The sequence below is a fragment of the Petaurus breviceps genome, unplaced genomic scaffold (genome assembly GCF_028583685.1).
Source record: "Petaurus breviceps papuanus isolate PSGF00001 unplaced genomic scaffold, PetGlider_PUasm1.0 90925, whole genome shotgun sequence".
In the NCBI taxonomy this organism is placed as follows: Eukaryota; Metazoa; Chordata; class Mammalia; order Diprotodontia; family Petauridae; genus Petaurus; species Petaurus breviceps.
The window spans coordinates 24621491-24642242 of record NW_027187380.1 but is presented as its reverse complement, the minus strand read 5'-3'; the positions used below and the strand labels follow the sequence as shown (position 1 = coordinate 24642242).

The window sequence follows — 20752 nt, the reverse complement described above, 5'->3', positions numbered from 1 at the left end:
ACTGAGCTGTACATCCCTTCCAATTCTCAATCTATATATGATCCTATAAATCTAAGATATTTACTGGACTCTGTTTTGACCATTTTTTTGTTACCTTAAAATGCCAGCAAGCTTACTAATTCTTTCAAGACACTAAAATAATTTGATGTTCCTGCAATAATTAAATGAATAACTAATATTCAGCCATATTCTATGTAATTGACTCAGTCAGCAAGCAGTTATTGAGTATTTACTATGTGCCAGTCACTGTGTTAAACACTGGGAATTAAAAAGGGGCATAGATATGGTCCTTGACTTCAAAAAGCTCACATTCTAATGGAGACAGCATGCAAATAAAAATAACCTAGATATTTATGCAAAATATACAGTTTAAGTGGAAAATAATTTAAGAAGGAAGGTACTGGCAGTGTTGTTGCCTGGGAAAGATCTCCTTTAGAAGGTGGAATTTGAACTGAGTCCTAAAGGAATTCAGGGAAATCATGGGGAACAACAAGTGAAAAGTTACAGTGTCAGGAATTGGAAAGTCCTATTTGAGGAAGAGTAAATAGGCCAGTGTAGTTAGATTACTGTTGTTGTGTGTCCTTTGTTCTCAGAGAGGACCAGTGACATCATGAGGGTGATGTCTTGAGTTTTGTTGTGATTTGGATTTAAGTGAGGGAGAGCTGTACAAAGTCATCAGCCTCACTCTCTCTTGCAGTCATGTTAGATCACAGAGTTTGTGGAGGGTATTGGGAAGATGGGAGATTGGAGTCTGGTGGGTTTTAAAGGCCAAACAGATGCTTTTCTATTTGATCCTTGAGGAAATATGAAGCTGCTGGGGGATATCGAGTAGGTGGGTGACAGTTAGACTAGCCTTTAGGAAATTCACCTAGCTGAGTGGTAGATAGAATGGAGTAGGATGAGGTTTGAGGCAGGGAGATTAATTAGGAGACATTTGCAGTGGTACAGGCTTTACCAGTGAGGTGCTGAAAGGGAGTATAAAGATGTGAGAAGAGAGAAAAGAAAATATGCATTTGACAAGAGAGTGAGTATATAGGACAAGAGCAAGTGCAGAGAATGATACTGAAGTCATGAGTCTAGGTGACTGGGAGGCTGGTAGTTCTCTTGACAGTAATGGAAAAGTTAGGAAGAAGAGACAAAGTTTGGCGGGAAAGGATAATGATGAATACTATTTGGGGAAATGCTTATTTTCAGATACCTATACAACATCTACTTTAAGATGTCCAAAAGCAGTTGGTGATGTAGGACTGGAACTCAAGAGAGTAATTAGGGCTAGATACATAGTTTTGGGAATCATCTGCAAGGAGATGATATTTGAACTCATGAGATTGCTAAAGTAGTACAGAGAAAAAAGAAAAGAAGGCCTAGAAAATACTCTTGGAGAACACCCAAAGTTTGAAGGTTTGACCTGGATAATGATCCAGCAAATAAGAGATTAATAAGTGATTAAATAAGTAGAGGGAAGAACCAAACAGGTGAGATTGTAATGAAAACTTAGAGAGGAGAGTTTTATATCTAGGAGAAGAGGATGATTGACAGTATCAGAGCCTACATGTAGATGAAGAATGGTTAGGTTTGAGTGAAAGCAGTGAGATTAAGAAATCTTTGGCAACTTTGAAGAGAATATTTTTAATTGAATGATGAAGTCAGCAGCTGGATTGCAGAGAGTTTAGAACAAAATGAGAGGAATTGGAGGTATCTTTTGTAGATGACTGTCTCAAGGAGTTTAGCTAAGAAGGGAAGGAGATATCTATAATTGCATATAATATCTAGTGGGAATGGTAGGGATCAGGGGTACATGAGAGGGTTGCCTTTGACAAGAAGAAGGGTCACCTTTTCACCCAAGAAAGGATTTTAGATAGTGGAGGAAGATATCTAAATGATAGGAGGAAATGGGGAGAAGATGAGAAAACTCTTGGCTAATGACCTCAGTTTTTCTTGGGAAATATGAGATGAGGTCCTCAGCTGAGAAGGCAGGTGATAGGAATGACATGGGTCATGTGACTAAAGATTAAAAGGTTTGGAATAGCTTCTGTAGTGAGTGTAATAATGAATTGACTAGGAAAGTATAAAAGGATTGCCTTGCCATTGCGAGGGCCCAATTGAGATTATGTAACTTGCTTATAGTGGATTCAACATGGTTTCATGATTTTCTTTAGCTCTCTTTAGTAGCACATGAAGAAGAAATAGGGGGGCAGATAGTGAAAATAATTTAAGGTTGGGATTTGTCAAGGTATGATTGGCAATAGGAGAAGGGAACAGGAGATTTGAGTGTAGAGGACAGTGAAAAATTGAATTGATTCACTAAGGGGATAAGTTACAAAAGGGAGGAGAGTATAACCAGCAAAGGGGATGATGACCTGGCAAAGAACTGAGGAGAAATTGAAAGTTCTGGGCATTACAGTTAAAGAAGGACATTGATAAACTGGTGAGTGTTCAGATGAATTTTGAAGATCCTTGAGCCCATGTTATATTAAGTTTGGTTGAAAGAATTGGTCATGTTTAGCCTGGAGGAGGGAGTGGGGGAGAAAGGAGATTAAATGCCTTCAAAGGGTGTCAGTGTAGAGAAGGGATTAGACTCATTATATTTGACCCTAGAAGGCAGAATCAGGAATAATGGGTAGAAGTTGCAAAGAGGCCAAATTAGGTTTGATGTCAGGAAAAATTTTCTAATAATTAGAGCTATCCCAGACTCCCTATAATTAGAGGTCTCAACAGGTAGTGGGTTCTCTCTTCTTTCCCCCCTTTGAGTACTTCAAGCATAGACTCAGTAACTATTTTTTAGGTGTGTTATAATAGGGATTCCTTTTGGGTATGGGTTGGACTAGACTGTAATTATGGCCCTTTCTGTGAATATGTATCTATTTAGATGTATCTGTGATCTCACTGGTGTGAATTCTTCCTCCACTGTGACAGATATGTTTCACTATCTTCTGTGATTCTCACTCATGGTCTCTGTAATCCTTCTATGGAAAATTCATTGAGTATAATATATGTCTTTCTCTTTACTGCTAGACATATAGTCGATCTATGTTCTCTTATTTATTCCAAATGACTTTTCTACTTTTCTGGTCATGTATATCTTGATGATAAAGTAATATCCTTGATAATGTCCTTTATACTACTTTTACAGACATTATCTTTGGTAATATGCTTCAGCCTGTCTCTTTCCTCCATTCATATTTCCATTTCCCTTTGGATCAATTTTGATTCTTCTGAGAGATCTTGTTTCCAGTTCATAATGTTTTATAGCATCACTCGGAGAACAATGGTTTTTAAACAGGTGGAATTTTGAAGGAGAGAACAACAAAGTTTCTTTGAAAGCATTGGGAAGTTTTCTCATGTTGAATTTATCCACTTTGGTTGACTTTTCACATGGGAAAATCAATCTTTTTTGAGTAATTATAGATTTCACTATTGATATTCAGTACTGAAGTTATGGTATATGATTGTTATGGAACACTATTGTGCTGTGAGAAATGAAAGGTGATGATTTCTCTGAAGTTGAGATGACATATGGACTGATGCAGAGTAAAGTGAACAGAAGCAGAAGAAAAACTTACACAATAATAACATTGTAAAAACAAACAACTTTGAAAGACTTAAGAACTCAGATCAATACAATGACCAACCATTTTTCCAGAGGCCTCATAATGAAATAGGCTACCTACTTTCTGACAGAGGTGCCTTGGAGTACTGAGACCTATATGTTTTTTGGACATGGCTAATTTGGGAATTTTATTTTGCTTGCATACACGTATTTGTCCAAAGGGTTTTATTTTTCTTCTTTTTTTTTTCTTTTCAATGATGGGGGTTGGATGGGAGGGAGAGAAAATTTAACTGAAAGAAATTTAATTAAAATAAAAAAGAATGACAATCAGTAAGCATTTAGTAAGCACATTTCAGGAACTGTGCTGGGACTGGAAGTACAAAAACAAAAATGATACAGTCTTTGCCTTCAAGAAGCTTGCATTCTGTCAGGAGAGACATACATATATTAATATGTGTAAAAATATACAAAATAAACATGAAGTGATTTGGTAAATAAAAATAAATATAAATAAAATAAACACTGGTAGTTGGGAGGCAACAAAGTTTTCATGTAGAAGGTGGTGGTTGAGTTGAGTTTTGAAGGAAACAAGGGATCCTGAAGAGGCAGAGGTGAAGCAGGGAATGCATTTTAGGCATGGAGGAAAGAGAATACAGAGAAGAGAGATGGAAAATTACATGTGGGAAACAGTAAGGAAGCCAGTTTGGTTGGATATTGAGTAAAGGAGAGTAACATATAATAAAATTGGAAAGCAATTGGGGCCAGGTTGTGAAGGGTTTTATATACCAAAAAAGGGTGTTTGCTCCTATTTGTGAGTGACGGGATCAGACATGAACTTTAGGAAAATCACCAGCAGCTGTTCAGAGTATGGGTGGTAGAGTTAAAATATGAGGCAGACCAGTTAGGTTATTGCAATAGTCCAGATGACAGGACCTGAACTAGGGGTTGTCTTTGTGAACAGAGAGAAGGGGAAGGAAACATGAGGCTTAACTGCACTTTCTGTTTCTGTGATAGTGCTTTAGTTTCAGTTGTTCCATTTTACCTTTGAATAAACTGAAGAGAACAAAGAAGGCAATACTTTATCAGCCCATTCTTTTGAAAATGCTGTTCAGGGGGGAGTAATATCATTATCAACAAAATAATAGACCATTGTACTTATTCCAAAGAAATTCATCAAAGGGATAAATGCTATTAGTTTCCTTGGACAGCCCCCCCCCACCCCCCTTTCTTTCTATTCTTTTTTTTAAGAGACCTGAGTCATCCAAATCATTTCCCCTAAGCCCTATGCATTCTGGGAGGCATGTAAAATTGTTAATTAAATTAATTAATGTTTATTGTAGGCTGTATTCTTGACAAAAGTAAACTTTCCATGTTTCGCTATATCCTAGGTGTGGCTTTAGTCTTTGAAGATTAGAGCAGCAAAGTGCAAGATGAAATTCTAGCAAGTTTATTAAGATGGCATGGTTGGATCCCTATCATCCAAAGACCAATCGAGCTAAATTAGTCTTCAGATGACCAAAATAATAATAGCTAACATCTATGTAATACTTTTGGATTTCAATTTTATACAATTATCTCTTTTGTTCTTAGCACCCTATGAGGTAGTTGTTATTATTCCCATTTTACAGATAAGAAAACTGAGACTGAGTGAAGTTTAAGTGTCTTGTTCAGAGTTGTACAACTAGTGTCTGAGGTAGGATTTGAACTCAGAACTCCTTTATCCAAGTCAAAAGCTGTATTTACTATGCCAAATTTTTTTTCTACCACAATAGTTCACAAAGACTATCTACCAAGGCACCGATGGATTGTGATTTGCATTGAGTATTCCCATAGATGAAATCATAGATTTGTTAAAGTATTAGAGTAGCATGTTAATTTTAGACCAAATCTATTTTTTGAATAATAGTTTATTTTTTTCCTAATTACATGTAAAAACAATTTTAGCATTCATTTTTAAAGTTTTGGAGTTCTAAATTCTTTCCCTCTCCTCCCTCCTTCTTGAGACACTAAGTAATTTGATATGTTATACATGTGCAATCATGCAAAACATTCCTGTGTTAGTCATGTTGTGAAAGAAGACACAAACTTCCCCCCAAAACCCCAAATAAAACCCCAAACAAACCCCCAAACCAAATGACCAAAAAACTTGAAAAATCTTATGCTTCGATCTGAATTCAGATCAATTAATTCTCTGGAGGTGTATGGCATTTTTCATCATGAGTTCTTTTGAATTGTCTTGATCATTATTTTGCTGAGAATAGCTAAGTTATTCACAGTTGATCATCATAAAATATTGCTGTTGCTGTGTACAGTATTCTGCTCCTTTTCACTTAATTTTGCATCAGTTCATCTAAGTTCAGGTTTTTCTGAAATCATCCTGCTCATCATTTCTTATAGCACAATAATACTATTACAATCACATACCACAACTTGTTTAGCCATTCTTAGATTGATGGGTATCACCTCATCACCTTTCCAATTCTTAGCCACTACAAAAAGAGCTGCTATAAATATTTTTGTATAACTAGATTCCCCCCCCCCCTTTTTAAATCTCTTTGGGATATAGATGTAGTAGTGGTTTTGCTGGATCAAAGGGTATGTACAGTTTGGTTGCCCTGTGGGCATATTTCCAAATTGCTCTCCAGAATGGTTGGATAAGTTCACAAATCCAACAGTAGTGCATTAGTGTTCCAGTTTTTCCACATCCCCTTCAATATTTATCATTTTTCTTTTCTGTAATAGTAGCCTGATAGATGTGAAGTGGTACCTCAAAATTGTTTTAATATGCATTTCTCCAATTAATAGTGATTTAGAATATTTTTTTTCATATGACTATAGATAGCTTTGATTTCTTCTTGTGAAAACTGCATTTGACCATTTATCAACTGGGTCATGACTTGTATTCTTATAAATTTGGCTCAGTTCTCTATATATTTCAGAAATGAGACCTTTATCAGAGATACTTGCTATAAAATTTCCTCCCCACTTTTTTGCTTCTCTTCTAATCTTGGCTCCTTTGGTTTTTATTTATTTATTTATTTTTTAATGTTTTAAGCAATCGGGGTTAAGTAACCTGCTCAAGGTTACACGGCCAGTTATTTTGGTGGGTGCCAAGTACCTGAGGCTGGAACCGATCCCGGGTCTCCTGATGCCGGGGCTGGTGCTCTTACTCACTGCGCCACCTGGCCACCCCTCCTTTGGTTTTTATGTGCATAAAACTTTTTAAAATTTAGCATAATCAAAAATATCCATTTTATGTCTCTTAATATTCTTTTGTCTCTTGTTTGGTCATAAATTCTTCCCTTCTCATAGATTTGACAGGTAAACCTATTCCTCTATCTCCTGGTTTGTTTATGGCATCACCTTTTATGTCTAAATCATGTATCCATTTTGACCTTATTTTGGTATATGGTATAAGATGTTGGTTAGACCAAATTTATAGTACTTAACATTTATTTTTCTTGTGTATTGTATATATACTATAGAGATGTGGCATGACATTGTAGATAGAATCAGGAAGACCTAGGTTCAAGTTGGGACTGTCAGATATACTGTATGACTGTGGGCAAATTACTAAATCAGTGTTGCAGACAAATTTCTCAGACCATGGATTATAGTTAGTTACCACTTTTGGAATTACATACATTGATGAAACCCAGAGATAAGGACTGGAAAACAGAAAAGTCATTGTATAATTAATACTTATACCCATTTTATAAGAATTGTACCAGAATTTTACAATTTAGATTATTGTGGATACTTGTGGTTGTCAAATCTTTGCTTTTATAACATTTTGGTTATATCTGAAGGCAACTTCTTTACCAGGAGCATAACTACCCATCAATGACATTGCTTTCATGGAAAAATACAATCTACTCTTCTTCAGCTCTGTGAGGGCAAAGACCATGTCTTTTCAAAATTTTTTGAATCTCAGTTTTTGAGAACATAGTAAAAAAAAAAAGGCTGTAACATTTTAATCCATCTTAGAATACTATTTAGTATTTGCAGTTTAATACCATGGCCAGAAGATGGTGATAATGTATAGGATTAGGGACTGGATTTAGCATTTTATTGTTGGGAGCTCCCAGGGAGGAAAGTCCTTTACTAGTACAGGTTTACTCTGTCCAGAGTTAATAACAATCTCTTAGCTGCCAAACCTAATGAGTCTTTTCTCAGTCCTCATCCTTCTTCACCTTTCTGCAGCCTTTGATCACCCTTCTCCTTTATGGTCTCTCTTTTCCTCTCGGTTCCACTCCTCTCTCTCCTTGCTCTTCGTTCTATTCCTTCTTATTCTCTTTTGCTGGATCTTCATCCAGGTCACACCTGCTAACCCCCACAGGGCTCTGTCCTGGGCCTTCTTCTCATCTCTTCTCCTATTATACTGTTTTATGTGGTAATCTCATCAGTTCCCATGGATTCAGCTAATATCTCCATATTGATCATTCTTTCCAAACCTCTCTGTGTCCAACTTCCAATTGGACAGCAACATCTTGAACTGGATGTCCCATGGACATCTTAAACTCAACATGTTCAGAACTGAACTCATTATTTTTATGCCCCCACCCCCTACCTCTCTGTCTTTCCAAACTTCCCTATTACTGTTGATGGTACCACCTTCCTCAAAGGAGGTATTCGTAAAAACGTTTAGCACAGTTCCTGGTACTTCTTAGGTGATTATCCCCTCTTCCGCCACTCCCCATCCTATTTGCCAAGGCTCGCTCCTGGGCATCATTCCCTACTCCTCATTCTCTCATTCATAATATCCTATCTGTTGCCAAGTCCTGCCAGTATTTGCCACCATCCTGGTATAGACCCTTATCACTTTACAGCTTGATTATTGCAATTACTTGCTGGTTGGTTTTCCTACCTCGAAGTTCTCTCCATTCCAGTCCATCATAAACTCAGCATTCGGTGATCTTCCTATAGTGCAGATATGACCTTGTTACCCCCTTACTAGGTAAATTCCAGTGGCTCTCTATCACCTCAGGGATCACATACAAATTCCTGTCTTGTTTTCAAAGCCCTTTATAATCTGGTCTCTCCTCTTCTCAGTCTTCTTATATATTACATATACATTTCTCCATGTATTCTGGGATCTGGTGACACTGGCCTTTTTTGTTATTCCTTGAACAAGATACTCAATCTCATAGTTTCCAGGCATTTTCACTGACAGTTCCCATGCCTGGAATGCTCTCCCCCCTTCATTTGTTTCCTGGATTCCGGGTTTCCCTTCAAATCCTAGTTATAGTCTCACTTTCATAAAAGTCGTTCCTGATCCTTTTAATTCTAGTGCCTTCCTTCTGTTGATTATTTCCAGTTTATTGTATACATGATTTATTTGTACATAGTTATTTGCATGTTGTCTCCCCTACCAGACTGTGAGCTCCTTGAGGTCAGAGATTTTTACCTTTTTTTTTTGTTTGCCTAGCACTTATCTCAGTGACTGGCACACAGTAGGTGCTTAATAAATGTTTATTGACTGGCCTCTCTGCATCTCATAATTTTAGATAGATTCTACAGAAGTCACTTAAGCTCTCAGTCCTCTAGGCAAGAGAAATGTTAGGTGCCATGGAATGAAAATACAAAAATAAAATAGTCCTTTTCCTCTAGGAGTGTATGTATGCACTACTTAGAGAGAGGGAGATTTATTTACCATGTACACAGGTAAGTAAATAGGAAATAATTTTAAGGGAGAGTATGGAAAATACTAGTAACAGTATAAATATTCTCCCATATAAAGTTGTTATCATAATTTTGCAATACATAATTTTAAAACCAAATTCAACCCTAAAATTAGAAGTTCTACTCTGTAAAATACTTTGACTGGTCCTTGGCTTTATTGCCATTCATCAGTGTCAGCTCCTTCCTTGTATCTTATATCATGTAAGCATTTTTACAAAGAATTCACTGATAAGAGCTAGAGATGTCTTTGTTAGTAGTGGCTACAGTCACATCAGAGAGACAGCTTACAGTTGCATGAAAAGAAAATACAATCTTGAGATGAAAATTTTTTAGCTTAGTCTCTGCAAATTTAAAGTCACAGTCTCTCTAAGAAGAGGGCTTTGAGTATTTGAAATTGCAGTTGTTTTTTTTTTTTTTGTCTTTCCCCTTCCCTGAGTTATAATAAGAATCTTCAACTTTCTTTCCTTCTCTTCAGGGTAAGTGAATTGTACCTTTCCCCACTATGGCTTATTTTTTTTTGTCTTTTAAGAAAAAAATTAAAAAAAAAAAAGAACACCTAAAATTCATTTGATGGTCTTCATCTCTAGTTATATCTTAAAGTAGGATTTCTAAGGAAGGTTTTTAAGGAGGAAAGAATTAGCAACTTTTCCTATCTCTTTTCTAGGAAGTCACTGTATTCCCTTGCTCAGTCTGCAAACACAGAAAGCCTTATTTATCTCTGTCTGTTATCCTTGTACCAGCTGTCACCCCATTCAATGTGCCATCTAGAATAGGGGTTTTGGTGTATGTGTGTGTGTGTGTGTGTGTGTGTGTGTGTGTGTGTGTGATGAGCTTTCTTGGGAGTCTGGTGAAACCTAAGGGCCCTTTTTTGGAAAAATATTTTTAAACAGATAAAAGAAAATTCATAGGATTACAAAAGAAACTATATTGAAATTCAGTTAATAGAATGTAAGAATCTCAATTAATTAATTAATTTTGCGGATTTCAAATAAAAATAACCCTTGGTTTAGAAAAAAATTCTCTAGTTCTTCTTTGACATTGCAAAGACTTATTTTAAGTTTTTATAGTCCAAATTTTGACTGTGCAGTTATTTTTTTTCCATTTATAACATTGTTGCTACAAAAATAACTGACCTCTGCAAGTTAGTCTTACCTAAAATTATACTTGAATTGGATTGGTATGCCCATATAATGTTTGCACTATTTTATGGAAAGCTTATTTAGTACATATATTATTATTGTGATATTTTCTGATTTTGTATTTGTAAAATATTTTTTCAATTCAGTTCAAAGAACATTCCTCAGCAAAAATCGGAATTTGTAAGAGGTATAGGTCATTCTGGACATGTTGAATTTGAGAGGGCAACAGGCAGTTGGCAATACAGGATTGGAATTCTTGGAGAGATATTAGAGGTAGATGTGTAGATTTGGAAGTCATCCAAATAGAGATGATAATTAAATCTATGGAGCTGATAAGATCATCAAGAGAGGATATATAGAGAAAAGAGCTGAGAGATGAGAAAAGTCTTGGGGAGATGCCCATACTTAGTGGAAAGGATAAAAATCTCAGCTGTGAGGACTATGAGGAAATGATCTAAAAAGTAGGATGAACATAAGATCATAGACTTAGATTTGGAAAGGATTTTTAAGGTCATCTAGTCCAACCCTTTCAATTTCCAGATAAGGAAACAGATCACATGGAAGTCAGTGATGGAATCAGGAATTGAACTCAGATACTTTGACTTGCAATCCAGCACTTTCCCCACTGAATTTTGAGTCTTTCACAAGAAAGACCAATAACGTGGAGTTTAAGGAAAGAGAATGTCTAGGAGGAAAGAAGTGCTCAGAAATGTCAGAAGCTTCAGAGAATTAAAGTAGGAACAATTTCAGTTGAGTATTTCAGAAGTTTAAGTTTTAGGAGCCCAGATTATAAGGCATTGAGAAACGATGTCTCATGCCAGATGCTGTAACAGGAGCTGGGGCACACATACAAAGAATTAAACGATCCTTGTTCTAAAGGAGCTTACACTCTTTTAGGACTAACAATATATCTGTCTGTAAATGTGTGTGTGTGCATGTGTGTGTATGTGTGTGTGTATGTATATATATATATATATATATGTACATATCTAGATCTATTTGTCTGTCTGTCTAGATATCTAGCTATCTAACCTAATCCTAGGCCCAAGGGAGTGGAGTGCTATTCCCTCTTCCTTTTACTAAGTACTCATCTGCCCTGGATCATACAAGGTAACTGGGTCAGATTCAGTCCTTGGAGGAACCTGACCAACTCAAAGAAGCATCAGACTCTTTGTGTTATTTGACTAGTTTTTCTCCCACCCTAACCCCCTACCCCCAAATTGCCCCTAAAGCTTAAAGCTAGATTTAAGCTCTTATCTAGGGTCTCTTCTAAGGTTGAGAGGAGGAAGGTACTCAGTGTACAATGGAAATAATGAGAGAGGTATTTCTTACACACAAATGAAATTCTTAACACAAAAGACTCACGCAAGCTTACATTAAAAGAAAGGCATAAAACAAAGACATAGTAACTTATAACTACTGTTATACTTTCTTATGAGATTGATGCTTAAAACACCTACCTAGTTTGTGTGATTTCTAAATAAGCACTTTATATTTCACCTTGGCACTTCACTGTCCAAATAGTTCTTTCCAGATCTTCTGGCAAGGTAGGCTGGGTTTGAGCTACTTTCCTGGAAGTGGTATCCTCTCTGCACAAACATCCCACCTGATACCTATCACTTTGAACTGAGGACCCAGGATCTTCAAATCTCTCTAACTCAAAAGGTTGCTTCTAAGACAGAACACATCTATCTTGCAGTCACTAAGTTTGGTTAACTTATTCAGGAAAGAACAAATACAGAAGAGGCAGCTGTAAACCCAGGCTTAGGTTGCCCTAAAAACAGTACAGTCCTTTACCTGATATGTGCTACCTGTCTGAAATATCACTGCAAGCACCTCCGGAGTGTCTTATACTTCACCAAAAAATTGAGGCTATTTGCCAAGAGCTCTTTCTCTGTCCACTCCTTACTCATTTTGCATTATTTAGACATCTTCACTATCTCTTCTTTTGCCCTTGATTCAGGTGAAGTGCCCTTTTAAAGTCCGATCCCTCTCATCTCATTTCCTCTGTACTCCTCCAGCAAATTAAGTGTCTACTGTGTGTCAGATATTGTGCTTAGTGTTTTACAAATATCTTGTTTTATCCTTACAGCAACCCTGGGAGGTAGGCATTATTATTATCATTGTCTTAGAAAACTGAGGCAGACAGTGATTAAATGACTTGCCTAGGGTCAGACAGCTGGTGTCTGAGAGGAAATCTGAACCCAGGTCTTTCTGATTCCAGGCCCAGCACTCTATTCACTCTGAATGTCCTCATGTCTCCCCATCCTTAAAAAATTCAGTTGATCTTACCGGTTTTGCTAGCTATCATTCTTTACCTCTTCTCCCCTTCATGACTTAACTCCCTGAGAAAACCATATACACTAGGTGCCTCCACTTCCTTCCATCTCATTCTCTTCTGTAAACCTTCTGTATTCTGACTTCTGACCTGATCAGTCAGTTGAAACTGCCTTCATCAAAGTTGCCAACACTCTTTTAAAAATATAGATTTTTAAATTGATAGATTTTATTTTTACACAGCCTACATTTCTTCCTTTGTCCCTCACCTCTCCTTCCCAACATAGCTGCCAAGGTGATTTTTCTAGTTTAATTATGACCATACCACATCCTTGCTTAATGAGCTCCAGGGATTCCCTCTTACCTCCAGGTTAAAAAAAAAAGTCCTGTGTTTGACATTTATAGCTACTTTTTTTTTAAAAAAGCAATTGAGGTTAAGTAACTTGCTCAAGGTTACATGGCCAGGTGTTTCTGGGTGGGTGCTAAGTGTCTGAGCCAGGATTCAATCCCCAGGTCATCCCGACACTGGATCCGGTGCTCTTACTCTCTGTGCTACCTGGCCGCCCCTTATAGCTATTCTTTACCTGGCCTTTCCTTATCTTTCTAATATTCTTATATTTTCCTTCTGCTCACTGGCTTAATTGCAGTTCTTTAAACATCATACTCCATTTCCTATCTTTTTTACTTTACTTTTTTTTGACTACTCCCTCTCTCTCCCCAGTGCCTGAAATGCTTTTCCCCCTTACCTTCACCTCTTAGTTTCCTAGGTTTCATTCAAAACTCAGCTCAGGTCACGCCTTCAGCTTGAGGCCTTTCTTTGTCCTCCTAGCTGCTAGTACATTTCCCTTCTGAATTATATTCCACCTACTTTCTATACACATATGTATGTATATATGTATAAACAAATTTACCTACAAATACACACACATACATGCATATGCATATATATACATATACACACATACATACTTGTATGTACTTATTTCTATGTTTTCTACTCCATTGCAATGTCTGTTATTTGAGGGCAGGAACTGTTTTTGCTCTTCTTTATTTGCCTAGCACGTAGCATGATAAGCATTTAATAAATGCTCATTAGCTGAGTGAATGACAATATATGGGATTGAGAAAGTATGGAGTTAAGGATAATGCTGGGGTTATTAACCTAGGGTGTTTGAATAATGGTTTTGCATTTGACAAAAATATGGAAGTTTGGAAGAGATATGTGTTTTGAGAGAATTTTGGATTCATTGAATTTGATATGTCTCAGGGATATCCAGTCTGAAATGTTTAGTAGACATTTGGTGTTGTGGGACTCAAGCTCAGGGAGGAAACTAGGGCCAGATGGATAGATCTCTGATCGTCTGCATAGATAGGCTACTTAAACTCATGAGAACTGATGAGGTCATTGAGAAAGAGTTTAGAAAAATTAGAAAAGAAGCCTCAGGACAAAGTCTTGTAGATTATGAGGTAGGGAAAGAAACTGAGAAGGGGCATTCAGATAGGAGGAAAATCAAGCTAGAGCATGTTACCAAAACCAGAGGTGAGAATATCTTGGAGGAGAGGATGGCCATCAATGTCAAATACAGCGGAAAAACCAAATCTGAGAAAAGACCATCAGATTTGGCAATGTATGGTAACTTTAGAAAGAGCAGTTTCAGTTAAGTTGTGGGGTCAGAAGCCAGTTTGCAAAAAGGTCGAGTGAGAAAGAGGAGAGAAAGTAGAAGCAATGGGTATAGACAGCTTTCTCTAGGAATCTGGCTCACAGAGAAGGAGGGATATATGATAGTTTAATGGGATGGGAGGTTATTTTTTTAAGAATTGAAAGACTTGAGCATGTTCGAAGTCTGTAGGGAAGGTACCACTAGGTTAAATATTAAATATTTTCAATGACTATAAGATGGTTAATTTTAATTTCATATATCTTATACTGAAATATTAGAGATCTGACCTCAGAATCAGAACTTGCTATCTGACTTTCATTTATTCTCTTAACCCCTGAGTGCCTCAGTGAGCTATCTATAATTGTAAGTTGAAGAACAGTTCCCTAACTGCTTAACTGCTTTGATTGCGGGATAAAAGGAAGGAGGTTACCTCTCACTAAGATCTCCCTCCCTACTGAGATGAATCGATAGGTCTAGACCAAACAAAATAATGCTTTACTTGTTGAGAAATGAGATATTTCACAATTTTATGAAAGCTCAGCTTAAATAGTTTTAAATACAAAAGTATTTAAAATAGACTTCAAGTAAGATTTTACATACTGTATCTGAGACATAGCTATTTGAAAGACTAAATAAGCTTCCCAGAAGCTAAGCTTATCAACTTTTAGCTGAATTAGTGAGGCTTAAATTTTAATTGAAGTATTTGGAAGATGTTTCTGACATGCCTTCTGAGTAACTGACAGAGACTAAAGCATGTGGATATGGCATTGCTTGGTATATCTTACAGTTTACCTGCTGACACAGAATGTGAATAGGAGCAATAGTAAAGGTATCAGACTTGGATTTTTGGCATCTGAGTTTGAATATTGTTCAGAAACTCAATAGCTATGTGATTTCATTGTTCTCTGAGTCTGTTTATTTGTGAAATGGTGATGATAATGCTTGTCATCCATTATCACATGATTATGAGGAAAGTACTATGATCCTTCAAGTGTTATATAAATATGAATTGTTATTATATTATCTTTTTCAAGTGATGAAACCTATGGAGGTGTGTCTAGTTCATTCTCTCCTTAGAATATTTGTCTCTTTTCTTCTCTCTTATTTAACACGAGGACATTTCAAATATACTTATTATTTTGCACTTAGATATATAACCTATTTATAGATATTGAAACAAACCTGTTAAAATACCATGAAAAATATGACATACAAGTAGTGGCTGGATTTAGGATGTGGATATTCTTTCCGGGATACTTAACTATATATATTGGATAAATGAAGCAAATTTTAAGTGATATGCATTGATATTATTTTTCTTTTCCATTTGCTATAGGTACATCATTTATAAAATTGTACTAATTCCATATCAACCATCATCCATATAAATTCCATATTCCAATGCAAGAAGCTTTGTATAGGTTAGACCAAATTAATTGAATTCCTCAAATACTGATTGTTATTATTTTGTGGTCTAGCAGTAAACAACGATATTCTGGGCAGCTGCGAATGAGATCACATTCTGTGAGTCCAATACACAGATCAGAGGAAGAGAATCTTGCTACACAGATTTCTGTAAGATCAAATTTCATTATTATTATTTCTTGTATTTAAAAACTGAATTTAAAAATTCCCCAAGTTTTCATTCCATGTTCCATGGAATTTTAAAGGGTTGCATTCAAGTAATGAGTAAGACCAGTCTAGTACAGCTTAGTGTATTTGGAGTCAGAGGACCTGAATTCAAATTTTACCATTTTCACTTACCTATCTTTGTTACCTTGAGCCTAAGTTACCTCAACTATAAAATGAGGAGGTTGGGCTAGATTGCTTCTTAGAACTTTTTCAGCTCCATATGCATTATCATTATCAATAAACTGATAGATCTCTGTTCACAACATCATATGTGCAGCATTATCCAAACAGATATAATAGTCTTAAAATCAAAAAGAGGGATTAAGTTTAATTAATACACTAAGGAAAATTTTGAGGTAGATTAAGAGCAGGCATTTTTATGGAATGAACTATATGTCCCCTGAAAGGATCTAATGAGACAATATTTGTGAAATTTTTGCAAATCTTAAATTGCTATTTAAGTATCATTTTTTGGGTTTTTTTTTGCATTTAGTTAGTTAAATATAGTTTAATTCTTTAGAGAATGATGCTAATGCAGCTGGGATTATAGGTTTGATTTCTATTGGAGTTAATTTTGAATTAAAAAAATAGCACTGGTAATAATTACATATACATGAGAAGATTTTCCTGAGTTCCACTATATAGTAGACTATTTGTGTATATTCAGTTGGCCAGTTTTTCTTGGGTTGGTAAATGTTTGATATAGTGGAGTTTTTATTTATAAAAGAAGGAAAGAGCTACCATAGTGGTAGTAGTCATATAATCATAGAGTTAGGGAGGGAATTTAGAGGTAATTTAATGTTTTAAAACTCATTTTTGCATATATTCCTAATACCAAGATAAGGATACATATCAGGATAAAGATATTATTGGATACTAACACAAAACTTCCTTTTCAACAAATGTAATGAGACAGAATCATCTTTCTATAAGCATTGTTTTTTTTAAAAATTGCTATGATGTACAGTTAAAAGAAATGAAAGAAAACAGTCTGATTAATTTTAATACTAAATTTAAATCATTAGTTATGTTAATGTGAAATGTGTTATGTCATAGCCCTAAGTGATCATAATCTCTGTTTTTGACCTTTATCAGAAACATCCTCAATGCCAAGATAGTCTCACATAAAAAAAAGCATAAGACCCATGAAATTGTCTTTGATTTCATTGCTTTGTCCTAATCTTTTTATTTGAAATGTTTATATTTCAGAAAGATTATGTCAAAAAACCTTCCATATCTATGGATGACAGTGAACTTGAAGCTCGTCTTAATAGTTGGAACCTTGGGGTAAAAGAAATTTTATGATTTCATTTTATTTTTAATTTTACAATTTTATTTTTGGTACGACAACATGTTGAATAGAATCCATTTCCAAAGTTACTCATATATAATAAATATTTATTTAGAACCAGGTGCTTACTACACTTCCCAGCTGTGGGACCACAGGTGCATTATTTAAACTCTTATAACTTTAGTTTCTCTGTTTGTAATGGAGAAAACACTTCTTTTACTACCTGCTTTGCAGCATTGTTGTGAGCAAAGCACTTTGCAAAACTTAAGGCACTATATGAATATGAGTTATTGTTCTTAGCTCTGAGTGCTGTTTTTCAGAAGTAAAAAGCATGGGCATTGCCATTGCCTTTAGGAAGTTTATTGTTGTATTAGAGAGACAGGCACAGATGAAAATTTTAAATAACAGTAAAGACTGCCTATGACTAAGTGTCTAAATGATTGATCCTCATGATTGGGTGCTCTAGGAATATAGGGGAAAAAGAGATGTTTATGGACTAGAATGATTGGGAAGTAATTCATGCATTGGCTTTTAGGGATTGGTAGGAGAAGGTAATCAAGGCAGGATTTAGAAGCAAAAATTTGGGAGTGAGGATGGATGTGGTTATGTCATGTGAGACGTCATACAAAATTAATTCATCAAGTAATTTTTAACCACCTATTGTATGTGGAACTGGGGATAAGACTACTGGGTACCTAGACAAAACAAGGAAATAGATGAGGAGTTTTGGAAACAGATCACAATCCTGGCCCAGAGGTACCATAGAGTAGAGATGGATGAAATAGAGAGACTCCTGTTTTCCAGACTTTTCCTGGAATTCTTCCTTAGCTAAAATCAGAGTAACTAGTAGCTAGGTTCTTCAGTTGCCATAATAATAATTCAATGATAATTATAACTATTCAGTAATAAAATATTCAATAATAATTCAGCCCTCAAGAAATAAAGGAACCAATAAGAAGATTCATTATTGATATCATTATTGATATTCTTCACACTGACAGGGGAGATCTGGTTGCTATTTTAGAAATGATGAGAACCTTGATGCAAGTATTACCTCTTCCTAGAGTCTGTGGTAGAGAAGTAGAGGAAATTCAGGTATAATCTGATATACACCCTAGATTTGGGAAAGCAGATTTCAGAGAGTTTAAGCAGAAAGACAAATAGCAGCTCATGGCCTAAAATGCTATAGGGGAAGTCAGCCCAAAAGAGATAGAAGATGCTCAAGAATGAAATTCTGTAGACACAAAGTGAAACAGTTCCCTTAGATATTTCTTTTCTCTTTCCTTTTCCTTACTCAAAAAAAAGCAAACAAAGCAATAGAAAACCACCCTCATCCCCTGAGATATTTTTTTTCTTTGGGTTCTCTCTTTGACTCTTGGTGACAGTGAAATTCTGAAGGGATAGTGGTCTCTTCCTTCCCTTTCTAGGATGCAAGCACCTGATCATTTAGCTCTTCACATTACTCAACAGTATTTACCTTTCTAGGTTTTTCTTCTCTTGTTTCCATTTAGAAGATTCTACTTAACTCAGATTTTTTCAATAGGAATGCTTTGAAATCATCTTTTCTATTCAAGTTCCATTTTTTATTTTTTGTAGGATTATATTCAGTTTTGCAGTATATTATTTTTAGTTGTGAACCTCTTTTTCTTTTGCCTTTTGATATATTATATTTCAATTAAAAACAAAAAAGAATTGAGGGGCAGAGCCAAGATGGTGGAAAAAGCAGGAACTTGCTTGAACTCCACACTAACCACCTCCAATACCTGTAAAATATGTCTCTAAACAAATTTTAGAACTACAAAACCCACAAAGTGTCAGAGAGAAACAAATCACCCGCTTGAAGGTAGCATCGCAAGCCAACAGGAAGGGTCTATTGCATTGTGCTGGGAGCCAAGCACATTCCCGTGTGACCCAAGTAGGCCCAGACCCAGGGTGGCCCTGACTAGTGGCACAGACTGGCAGAAGTAGACTTCAGGAGAGTGAATCACCAGCAGCTGTGGCGGTTTCCAGACTTCTCAACCTATAAACGCCAAAGAGAAAGTAAGAGGTCAGTAGGGGATTCTGTTGGAACTGGGTGAGAGAAGAGCATGGTCTGGCCCCTGCAGCTGCTGCAGCGTGCTCTGGAGCTCCAGACCTGCAGGGGGGTGGGGAGAACAAGTAGGGGGACCAAGTGACCATTCAGAGGGTAATTGCTCTGTGGGTGGTGATCCTTGGGTGAGGAACACTAGAGTGCCAGAGCTTGTGGTGGCTGTAGAGGGGGCGCTTTCCTCATAGCTATGACAAAAACTGAGAAAACCCAAGTGATTTGGGACACAGCTCTCTCCACTCTGGAAGCAGAGTTCTACTGTGACAAAAAGGTCAAAAGTCTAGTAATTCGCCGTCAAAATGAGCAAATAGAGGAAGTGCAGTCAGACTATAGAATCCTTTTTTTGGGGGACAGACAAGATCAAAACAGAACCAGAAGACAACAAAGTCAAAACTCCTGCATCAAAAGCTTCCAAGAAAAATATGAATTGGTTGCAGGCCATAGAGGACCTCAAAAAGGATTTTGACAATCAAGTAAGAGAAGTAGAGGAAAAATTGGGAAGAGAAATGAGAACCATGCAAGATAATCATGAAAAGCAAGTCAACGGCCTGACAGAAAATAACCACACCTAAAAATAGACCAACGCAGATGGCAAAAGAGGCCCAAAAAGGCGACGAGGAGAAGAATGCTCGTCATGTTCCCTCCTTGATCTGGGAACTCCAGGACCTGGCTATAATATCCCTAGGAGCTGTCTTTTTGGGATCTTTTTCAGGAGGTGATTGGTAGATTCTTTCAACCTCTATTTTGCCCTCTGGGTCTAAAACATCAGGGCAGTTTTCCTTGAGAATTTCTTGGAGGATGATTTCTAGGTTCTTTTTTTGATCATGGCTTTCAGGTAGTCCAGTAATTTTTAAATGATCTCTCCTGGATCTATTTTCCAGGTCAGAGGTTTTCCCAGTGAGATATTTCACATTGCCTTCTACTTTTTCATTTGTTTGGATCTGTTTAATAGTATCTTGATTTCTCATAAAGTCACTAGCTTCCATTTGCTCCAATCTAATTCTGAAGGAATGTTTCTCTTCAGTGAGCTTTTGAGATTCTTTTTCCATCTGGCAAATTCGGCTTTTTAATGCATTCTTCTTCTCATTGCCTTTTTGAGCCTCTTTTGCCATTTGAGTTAGTCTATTTTTTAAGGTGTTATTCTTCAGTCAGGTTGCTTGACTCTCATTTCATAATTTTCTTGCATCATTCTCATTTCGCTTCCCAATTTTTCCTCCACTTCTCTTATTTGGCTTTCAAAATCCTTCTTAAGGTCTTCTGTGGCCTGTAACCAGTTCACATTTTTCTTGGAAGCTTTTGGTCCAGGAGTTCTGACTTCATTATCTTCCTCCTGTTCCATGCTTTGCTCCTTTTTGTCCCCAAAATAGGAGTATTAAGTTCTATTGTTCTGCTTGCTTTCCTTCCATTGCCTGCTCATGTTGCCACTCATTTACT

The 20752-nt window shown here is 36.4% G+C and overlaps 1 protein-coding gene across 11 annotated transcripts in view; it reads left to right on the top strand.

The window, feature by feature from the left end:
• CEP112 (centrosomal protein 112) overlaps positions 1-20752 on the top strand; it is a 555671-nt gene that overhangs the window by 43280 nt on the left and 491639 nt on the right. For 8 of the 11 annotated variants that reach the window (XM_069076587.1, XM_069076592.1, XM_069076591.1 and 5 more), the window contains 2 exons: positions 15788-15884; positions 17151-17228. In XM_069076587.1, coding sequence (XP_068932688.1) covers positions 15788-15884; positions 17151-17228 — 175 coding nt within the window. Of the gene's footprint in view, positions 1-15787; positions 15885-17150; positions 17229-20752 lie in introns of those variants that run through there. The other 3 variants (XM_069076590.1, XM_069076589.1, XM_069076597.1) reach the window with 2 other exon arrangements.